The following is an 11,182-nucleotide window of genomic DNA, read 5'->3' as shown; positions in this document are numbered from 1 at the left end:
CAAACCAGACCTCCTTTTATTACCTCCTCGCTTAAAGAAAATTTACGACCTTTTAAATTTTTTTCAGTTGAGGAAAGAGATGATTGTCGGACGGAGCCAAATCTGGTGAATAAGGGGGCTGTTCTAGTAATTCAAACCCTAAACCACGAATTTTTTGTATGAGATTTGTGCGCAGGGGTGTTATCCTGCAAAAACAAAATACCTTTGGATAGCTTTACGCGTCTTTTCTCTTTAATTTTTTCCATAGAGTGGTCAGTAATGTCGAATAGTAATCTCCAGTTATTGTTCTACCCTTATGGACTTTTGGACACGAAACTTCTTAGGTCTTGGAGAGCCAGAGTGTCACCATTCCATCGATTGTTGCTCTGTTTCTAGATCGTATAAAAGTACCCAAGTCTCATCCATAGTAACAATTCGGTTTAAGAAGTCTACATCGTTTTCAAATCGAGCACAGATCGAACGCGATGTTTCTACCCTTGCACGCTTTTGATCAACATTCAAACATTTGGGGATCCATTTTTCAGCAATTTTTCTCTTGTCCAAATTGACGTGAACGCGTTCGTATGATATATTCAGTGCTTCAGATATCCGTTTTAGCCCAATTCGACGGTCTGATAAAATCATGTCATGAACTGCATCGATATTGTCGGGGTCTGACACAGAAACTGGCCTTGCGGATCGGTCATCATCTTCAATAGAACATTTGATTCTTTTGACGCTTGCAATCCAATTTTTCACTTTACGAAGGACATTGATCACCAAGGGTATTAAGCATATTTACTAAATTACTAAATCTACTTACCTCTTAACCCTTTTAAATACAGGTACTTGATGATGGCTAGATACTAGAATTTTTCTATTTTCACAATTTCGGTGGACATCTTTTTTCTTTTAATTTATTGCGTAACTCTGGTTTACTTTTTGACGTCAAACTTTACACTGACACTTCTAATAAGTTATTGTTCGTTGCTATGGTGACGCAATATACTGTTTATACATGGAACTGCTCTAGGCTAACTAGATATCAATACATCCTGGTATTCATGGAGCGCCAGAGTAATAAATCTTCGTACCCTTGCAAAACCCAGAATTAAGTTTAAGGTCTTCTCTCTTATTAAGACATGAGAAATTGAGAACTATTGTCTTAAACTGTCATTTAAAAATTTGAGAGCCTATCATGATCAGTTGGACAGCTACTTAATTTAACGGTGGTTAGTAATTTAATGAGACATTGAATCATCAGTACTAAAGATATTTAAGCCAATTAATACATAAACTGGCCAGTAAAAATGATGGAATTGGTAAATATATGAATAAGCTTAAAGCGCGGCTGGCGGAAGCGACCAATTACAGAATTAAGTTAGGTTAAGTAAAGCTAGGTTAGATTTCTACTCAAAGATCAATTATAAAACATACTTGAGTATATTTTCTTACGTTACACGCTGAATATATGAGGAAATACATTCTATAACCTGATTATTTATAGAAAGAATAAGGATGAGATTTCTATCCGACCAATTCCGATTTGTTAACTCCAATTTATTTATCTTACTAATTTTTGTTCACTTTACTAATAATTTTCAATTACCAGAAGGATAAATGTGCATTTTGTCATTTTCAAATTAACAAAAATGCTGCTTGAAATCAGTGCCTTTAAATTCTGTTATTAGGGTAGTCAACGATCAGAGAATAAAAAAATGTTTTGAATAAATCTGAATTGTTTGATTTGAAAGTATTTGATTGTTTCCATTTTGGCTTATTGTATGTATGTAAGATGACTATTTCCTTCGAAAAATTTAAGCCAACCAAAAAGCTGTAATATTTTATGTTTACCTAGCAACGATCAAATTTCAGCGATAATACTGCACTAGTGCAAATTATCGATAATTATACAACTTTACTGGAGGCCGACGATGGTGTTTCTATGCTGCTTCCACCACTTCTTATTGTTACTTCGCTACTGTCATTTCGCATTTTTTGTACAATTTCCTCGTAGTGTTCACTATTTACTTGGAGGTAACTTTTTATCGAGGCCTGATTTGAGTGTCCGATAACCTTCATAATTTTTTCACGAACAAAACTGTTGTCAATAAGTTACCGTAGATACCAATTCAATGCCAATATGATGATCGTCAACTACGGTATAATTTAAAGAATAACAAATTTTAAACACAGAATTAAGTTTATTTTAAATTAAATTTTTCTCAGGAAATAGTCTGCCAAAATGCCCTCTCGTGCATGTCAAATTGTCTCATAATTTCTTCGAGTGCGCGAACGCGCACTCGAGATAATTAAATTATCGACAATTTGACATGCACTCGGGACATTAATATTGACTATTTTATTCGAAAAATTTAAGCCAACCAAAAAGCTGTAATATTTTATGTTTACCTAGCAACGATCAAATTTCAGCGATAATACTGCACTAGTGCAAATTATCGATAATTTGCACTAGTGCCAAATTTTCGTCTAGGATTAATAAACATCATTTGGTTTTAATTTTATATTTTAAGAAAAGGAACAATTATTGTTTATTTTTAATTAAATTTTTCTCAGGAAATAGTCTGCCAAAATGCACTCTCGTGCATGTCAAATTGTCTCATAATTTCCTCGAGTGCGCGTTCGCGCACTCGAGAAAATTAAATTATCGACAATTTGACATGCACTCGGGACATTAATATTGATAATACTAATTTATTAGAAATGTATAGTGTGCCTACTTGCTATAAGTATAACAACTATAATGGACATTTATCAAATTAATTTGTCAGACATTCGCAGTAAAGGATATATAGCTGACTTATATAAAGTAATGCTTGAAGTGACACTGTATTTAACAAACTTATAGTAAGTTTTTTTATTCAAGAAGAAAAAGAAATTAATTCTTTAATTAGTATTTATGCTTGTAATATGCCCATTGGCTTGTTCCGTTTTTCGACAAATATATTTTCCATTTCGTTAATTGATTTTTGTTTAAGAAATCAATATGTTGTCAACCTTCAAAAGTTTGATAAAACCTTACTGTCGATTCCAAATTAATCTCTTTATCTACAAAGCCTACCAGAGCCAACAGCTTTCAGTATATTTTTACTAAATTTGTAGTGAAATTATTCTGTATTCTCGCTAGTAAGTTTTCTTTATATCTTTTTAACTTTGTAATATCGCCTCTTCTTTGAAACAAAAAGAAATTAGTTCCGTAAGATCTATTAGCTCTATAGATAAAAAGCAAAGTAAAAAATATATTAAATAATCTCACCAACGAGCACAAAGAATAATTTCACCAAAAATTTTACTACTGGTAGGCTTAGTAAATAAAGAGGATGAGGATTTTTTAAAATTAATTTCTTTTAGAACCTGAATTGTACTAGAGCTAGCAACGTCAGGAAAACAAAAATTTGATATAGGCCAGTTTGTAGACATGGTATTTTTTTCACTCTATCGAACGTCATACGAGGTATCTTGAATGGCGGGGGTGGTTGCATTCATCAGTGCGTATCCTACATTGTTCAGGTAAAATATCAATTTTTCAAATAATTCCAAAGAGATTCCTTCTGTTTTTATTATTTTTATAGAACTTTTAGCAAAATGAATCTATCATTGCCAGATATTTTTATTGTTGTTTAAGCTGTCCCAGATATTGAAACAGAAAAAATATTTTTTTCAACATATTTTAGAATGGCTGAAATTTTTATATGATGTTATTTAAGTATCTAAAAACCTAAAATTACTTTTCCAAACAATAATTCGATTGTTAAACCTTCGTCCAGACCGAATAATAGCACTAAAAGTCTCAATTTTTGGTATATCAACTTCTGTATGTGAATTTTGAGACGTTTTATCTGGCAGGGTTTTGCTAACATCTACTGAGCAAAATTTGATATCAAAATTGAACTAGATGTGCTGGGAATATCTACCTTTGACGATAAACTAATTTCAGTTAGATTAGACATTTTGTCTGTAACTGCTGTAACAAATTTCTTGATCTCATATAAAAATTTCAACCATACTAAAGCATTTGAAAACAATTTTTTTTTCTAATCAATATTCAAACAACAGGAAAAATATCTGAAAATAATAAATTTATGCTGCAAATAGTTCAATAAAAATTATAACAAAAAAAGAAACTTTTTCAAATAATTTGAAAAATTGATATTTGAGCTGTACACGTAGGGTGCGCACTGATGAACGTAACCACTACCGCCATTCAGATAACTTGTATGACACCCGGAAGAGTAAAGTAAAGTAAAGTAAAGTAAAGGCACACCTGAAATTCTCTCTCTAATACGTTTCTAACTCTTAGCCTAGAAGTGGTTAAAAAAAAGAAGTAACTACTAATCAATTAACGAAACAGGAAATATATTTGATGAATAACTTATCAGACCAATTGGCATGTTACTTGCTTGGATAGGAAGATCTTTATAAAGAACTCATTTTATAACTCCCATATTTCATTAATTAATAATTTCGAGGGATTTATGGATAAACTACAGATTAATCATGGAACTGTAAAATTAAATGGAGTTTGGTTTTTCAAATTAAAGTAAATATTAAATAACAACTGGCACAAATACAAAAATAGTAACTATATAATCACACATTTTGGTTATATATTTTAACCTCGAGTATCATTTTTGACAGTTATAGAAATTAAAGTGTCATATTTTAACTAAAGATACACAAATTAAGCTCTCATTTTCAATAAATTTCAGATTTAAGATCTAGTAATAAATTCTATACAAAATAATTGATTCAAACAGAAATTTGTCCTAATGAAAATAAAAAACATAACCGTATGATTTTTGTCTAGGAATTCGACTACCATGTCCAAACTAATCAAATACCGACACAACACATAAACCCAATCAAACAAATAGGAGAGAAAGGTCCGATTCACACTATTCCCGCACCAAATTTGAGTTTACGAGATAAACCAAGTATCGTAGAAGAAGTACGCAACGATATCAATTATCAACATCAAAATTATGCTAATAATAATCACGGTACACACGTTACCATTCAAAAAAGTCATGAATATCAAGTAACCGAACCTCCGGAACAAAACCAAAAGCTGCACAGAGCCCAGCAAGAACACCAAAAGCAAATTCAACTACAGATTCAGAAACAGATTCAACAAATGCAGCAACAAAACGCTCAACTTGAACTACAGAATCAACAGCAGCAAGCGCAAATAGATCTTCAAAATCAACAACAGCAAATTGTGATCAATAGTGATCCGGTGTCAATACATCAATCTTTAGACGAGAATCTGCAAGGAGATATAATATTGAACAGTAATTTAAGTCCTCAAGAGCTGTATCAACTTGTCAATGCCAATTATCCTCATTTCAATTTCCAGAAAACAACATCTCCTTCTGTAAGTACTCAATTTTTTATTTATTCTTATGGAATTCATTTTTAGTATCATAACTCATTAGAGTTATGAAATTTTTCTTTTCACATTTGAAAACTTTAACAGACTGATATCTGCTTAAACAATACCAGTTACAAACAATTTTGACACCATAATTTATTTCTGCAACCAAGAACGTTGTTCCAGATTTACGAAAATTGAATCGACCAATTATTTTATTCAAAAGTATTTTAATTTTATAAGCTTTATAAAAACTTAAACTTTAAGTACTTGTAAGATTTTTCATTACATTGTAATGCTTTTAATGAGCTTTTTGAATAAAATGTTCGTCTATCACGTTACATGCTACATATTTGTGACGAAGAGTTAGTTGAATTCCATAATTGTCTGGAGCCGAAAACGAGTGTAGCAAATCAAGTGAGGGAGAAATGTCATACACTGTCCTTTACGGATGCCTTATTTTTATATGTTAAAAACAAAGTACAGAAATAAAATTCATAATACATTTTAGTTTACTCTTATGTTTTTAGGAAGCGTACTCAGCTTCCACAGCATTGTTGTGTATTCACGTTCTAGAGGCGCTGGAGGATAAATCGAGTCTAATACATTTTTTGATACTTTTTTTTTGTTATCTACGTAGTTATCGATATAGAATTCGGCAAGATTGCTGGATTTTCAACCCCATATCTTTTTAGACTTTGATAAATCTGCTCCTGCATTTACTAATGACACTTGTAGTTATTTATTCATCGATAGGTTAACGTTATTCTCCAGATAACAACGAAAAAACCATTCGATTTCGAACATAGAATAAATTCATCTGCCAGGATACGTAACTGAGATTTAACTATTTCATGAAGAAAATGGCAGTAAGAAAGTCAAAGATGACCTTTGGAAACAGTATCTTTTGTCACGATGACAATTTTATTTATTCTCATGGGCTCCTTTTTACATTATTTATATTTCAAAAATGCGTGTCTCATATGTGCAATGTCGAAACTTTGAATATTTTTTGTAAATTAAGTAGAAATATTTCTGTGACTATGAAATTTTTGGAAATTTGGTTTCAGTATAGGATAATTTATTAAAAAGGATAGAAATATTCCATGTCATCATTTTTTATTCATCCAAACGGAATACCCCCGTTAGGCAAATAGTCTGAAATTGAAAAAGAATCTTCCATAAGAGTTTTTTTAAACATAAAAATTCTTTTTATCATGTGCAACTTTAAGAAATTGTCGTATTTCTTCAGGAATCGACGTTTTTCACTGTTTTAGAACATATTTCAACTTACAAAATGCGCGTAATTTCGCGTATTTTAAAATGACGGCACATTTTTTCATAATTATTGAACTCCTCAGCATCAAGTACCGAGACCATAATAATACGAACAACATAACTGATTTAAAAAATAATGGAAAATAAGTGACTTTCATATCAGTTATCTAAAGAACTTCATTAAGACTATTGTACATTATTAAAAATATGCATAAAGGCGATACCATTACAAATACTCCCTCTCCCACACTTCCTCGATAAAAGCAAGGCATACAAGTTCAACGTGCATTTGTATGACTTTAACGCGCGTTTGAATCGATGCAAATATGACAGTCTACTTTTCGGTTATCTAAATTATTATATATTTTATGTTTCAGAAGAATCCATTGTTTCAAGTCAACGCAGATTTTCTGGAACAGTTTCCAAAAGATTCCGCCCATATAGCATCTGATAAAATAACATTCCAACCAGAATACCAATCGTTTAATTATGACGAACAATCTCACCAGAAGAGTTTAGCAAAAAAAGACATGACCAACTACAATGAAGAAAATGACAAAGGAATATCGTCAAGAAATTCAGTAGATCCTTTGGATGAAGCTGATTTGGTAAAAAATTATTTCGACGCTAGAACTGATATAGCGGAAAATAAAGTTGAACAGGATAATAAAAGTTCAACTAAAGACGGTTTAGAAGAGAAGTTGATGGAAGCCACTTTATATTCATCTTTACCAAACAAAGAAGTTGCTGAACGCTTAGCTCAGCTTCAAACTGCTGGAAAAATAAATAGTAATCTCATGAAATTAAGTAATACAAAACAAATATCCAATGCCCCGTTGACTATTGTAATGTCCGACGAATACGAAACGGAAGAAGAAACTATTAAGGGCCGTCGGAAGGAAGAAAGTGAAGCAAATTCACACGATTATGATGATATTGAAGGGAATATCAGTTCAGAAGAAGTAAACTCTGAATATGGACATAGAATAAAACCAAAGAAGCGAGCAGAATAATTATCTGATATAAATTAATTTATTTATTTATTTGTTTCCTTGCCATTCTATTTATTGAATGCTCTATTTTTGTTATTTGTTAATAAAACAATATTTTTAAAAGTTTGTGTACCTACATATTCATAAACACTTCCCCTAAATTGATGTCAAGTAGGAAGAGCGATCATTAGCTACCATCAAGTAACAGAAATAGTTACGAGTAATCGAGCCTGAATACCGCAAATGAGAAATTCGTAATCTATATTTATAGATTTTTGCTATTAAAATTGCACATGTTTGCACTATTTCATTGTCCTGATAGAAAAGAGCTTTCCGAACAAATGTGGTTGTTTCTCCTAAATTTTCAATAAATCGACTCCATAAGTAATCATAATATTTGGATTATTTCACCCTTTTGACCTTAGTGTATGTGAATTAGATCTCGTGAATCTCGAAAGGTTTGCCTAGATTTCATTGTATGACAAATATATTCTGACTTTCTTTAGTGTCAATATACCTTGATCAATCCACTATTTCGACTAATGTTTGATCTCTGGCATGTTGTGTTGGACCCACGCTTCGTCTATATAGCAGTTGAACTATGTTAAAGGCTTCTGGGAAGTTGTCACACGATTGCGTTTATGGTTGTTTGTGAGCTAACGTGGCATATATCTTAGAAAGCTTTCTTATACCCAAAGTAATATCCATAGTTAAAATTACCGAAGTATATGAACTGTAAAGATAATGGTACCAATTCATGAAATTTTTGTATTGATATTCACATCCAGTCCCAGCATTACCTTATTTTTTCGTTTGTGAGCTTGTTTGTCAACTCTCCTTTGAACTGAGTGCAAGAGGATTATTTGATTAAAATTTCGTTCGACAGAGAATTCGAACCTCCGATCTCCGTACTGGAAATTAAGCACTACAACAACCTTACCAACAACACCTTTCTGATTCGATACAAGCTTCGATGAGATGTAGGTATATAGGCAGCGGATTGTTTACAAGGAAGTAGTATAAATTAAATGAATATAGCTTGAAAAACCAAAAAACAGGCTTTCATAGCATATGAAACTAAAAAGTGAATAACAAAATATAGTGTAAACAAACCAAAGAACTATTTTCACAATAATATTATCTTATTTTTCATTCATTATTGTTCTAAGCTTATGTTGAAAATTATTTTTTCACGTTCTTGCAATGAACACAACTTTATTGAACTATATTTACAGGAAAAAGTGGATTTTTATTGCATTAGTGCAATAAATATTTATTTCGTGCAATTACATGCGAAGTCAGTAATTCGCGTTCAGTCCACGAAATTTAATTTCACGGCCATTACCCATAGGAACGGCCGCTAATACAAACGTCACTTCCAAATTTGACATTCCTAAAATACTACAAAGATAAAGCTTATTTTTTTTAATACATTAGTACTTATATTATTTAGGGTGAATATTAACATTAATTGTACTGTTTGTATTATTACTTATATTTACTTCAGAAGTTGAAGCAACTACAACTAGTGTTTCTGAATAATGGTTATTGCCTACATTCAAACCAGATACTATATCGCCAGAAATATTGGTAATTTGCTTCTTATTTTCGATAGAGCCTTCTATATATCCTTCTGCTACTGTCGTTGACTTCCATCCACCGTGGCGTTTAAAAATTAACATATCAGCCCCAGTATTAGCCAACAGCGGGACAGAATTTCTCCGAAAACAGTGACCCATGTATGATTCAGGATTTAGTAATCTGAGATACTTGGCAATTATACTAGGCATTTTCCCAATGGTATGCACTCCAACTACTTGTGCGGTGCACTTTCCATTCACGTATCTCAAGAATAGACGACGATTATTAACAATATATTTTAGTTGAAAAGCTGCATATTAATGATAAATTTTAATGAAATATTAGGAACAGTGAAAACACGCTTCCTGTCCGTCCTGGTATCAGGAACGGTTACTATTAATACAAAATACTTTTTCTGAATATCTTCAATGACCATTTTTACTAACTCATCTCGTCGCAAAGCACCAGATATTCCTATTATCAAAACTACCCACAAAAATCAGTACAATAAATAAAAAAAATTGTGAATGACATCTCTTAACACTTACATTCAACAAGTATTTTCCATTATCAGCTTCTTTCAGGAATATATCAATTTGCTCACGCGTAAAAACTTTAAACTTTTTTGCTTGATAATCTACTGCTTTTCTTTTCAGAAATGGTACTAATTTTGAAAACTGTTTGATTTGATTCCTGCATCAAATAAGTCAATAAAATGTTTTCAGACATCGTTTTAACATTCTGTTTGTCACAAAAAATCTTTAAACTCGCCGTAACATTTTACGTACTGCCGTTTAGATTTTTCGGGTATTAGAACGGAAAGCGCAGAATTTACCCTTTGCTTTTGAGTTCAGGAGGAGTGGAAGGCACTGAAATATCGCTATCAGTATAAGACATTTTGCGTTTTGTCAAAATATTTTGTATATAATGAAACATATCATTTCCATAGCACACGGTGACATTGTTAAATAAATTGAGCTGCTATTGATTTCAGAGCAATAATATATTTATATACAATTATCTAGTTTAATAATTTTAACGATTGCATGAAAAATAGTGTGTACGCCATGGCCGCGAAACTCTTTAACGACCTCAAGATTATGTTGCATCGGCCGCAAGCGGCCTTGGCGTTAACTGTTCTTTCGGTACGTTAAAAAGGTATTTCGGGGCCTAAGCATACAAATAACTATTGTCATTATAGTACAGAGGTTTGTGACCAAGACAAATATAAATATTCAAATGGATGAAATATTTAATTCTTTTCTGTGAGATTGTAATACGTTCCAAAGAATTTTGGATTATGAAATTACTAGAAAATGCGTTTTTTTTCTAAAATTCCATATAATTACAATTTATTAACAAAAAAGTGAATGCCTCAAGATTTGGATAATGCAACTCTGCAGTTCTAGAATTTTCAGTCAAAAATTAATTTTGAAATTGAACAAATTTCAAAAAAAATGTTGATATTCTTTTCAAGTGAAGTGACTAACTAACGAATTTTTCATTTTTCAAATTTGAACTAAAAATTTATTCCAAAATAAGAGCTGTCTATATAGTATGTACTTTCCTAATAGTTGATCCTCGTTAGATGTTTTATCAGCTTTTTATAGTAAATAGAATTAAAAAGCAAAACATAAGATAAAGTTTGAAAATACTCAAACGCGCTTTTGAATTTATATTGAAAAGAAAAAAATATATCATAGTCTAAAAAAACTAAACAACAAACAAAATAAAAAGTAAAAGAATCACGAGAATAAAATTACTGATGAGAAAATTGATTTTACTGTAATAAAAGCGTGTTACTTTTATAAAAATTGAAATATGACATTTTTAATTTTTAGTAATCATTTGGGCAGTCCCAATACTGTGAATAGAACTAAGATCTATTGGTTACAAAATGCAACGATAATTTTATTCTGATGCCATGAAATGTTTTTCAATTTTTAATTTAATTATTGCT

The 11,182-nt window shown here is 31.3% G+C and overlaps 1 protein-coding gene across 1 annotated transcript; it reads left to right on the top strand.

Moving 5' to 3' along the window:
* Window positions 1-2,750: 2,750 nt before the first annotated feature.
* On the top strand, window positions 2,751-7,767 carry LOC130453028 (uncharacterized). Its single transcript, XM_056792613.1, has 3 exons — window positions 2,751-2,847; window positions 4,808-5,374; window positions 7,027-7,767. Exons 2-3 carry the CDS (start codon window positions 5,135-5,137, stop codon window positions 7,660-7,662), a joined length of 876 nt encoding a protein of 291 aa, XP_056648591.1. The 5' UTR covers window positions 2,751-2,847; window positions 4,808-5,134; the 3' UTR covers window positions 7,663-7,767.
* The last annotated feature ends 3,415 nt before the right edge of the window (window positions 7,768-11,182 follow it).

This window comes from Diorhabda sublineata, chromosome 2, assembly GCF_026230105.1.
Source record: "Diorhabda sublineata isolate icDioSubl1.1 chromosome 2, icDioSubl1.1, whole genome shotgun sequence".
NCBI lineage: Eukaryota > Metazoa > Arthropoda > Insecta > Coleoptera > Chrysomelidae > Diorhabda > Diorhabda sublineata.
Note: the sequence above shows the minus strand (reverse complement) of the source record. Positions and strands in the feature narration are given on the sequence as shown.

Bases quoted from the DNA above. Each gene is read 5' to 3' on its own strand.
- LOC130453028 (XM_056792613.1), top strand. From the start codon at position 5,135: ATGCAGCAACAAAACGCTCAACTTGAACTACAGAATCAACAGCAGCAA. The intron at 5,375-7,026 runs GTAAGTACTCAA...TTTATGTTTCAG, and splicing joins AGAAAACAACATCTCCTTCT to AAGAATCCATTGTTTCAAGT.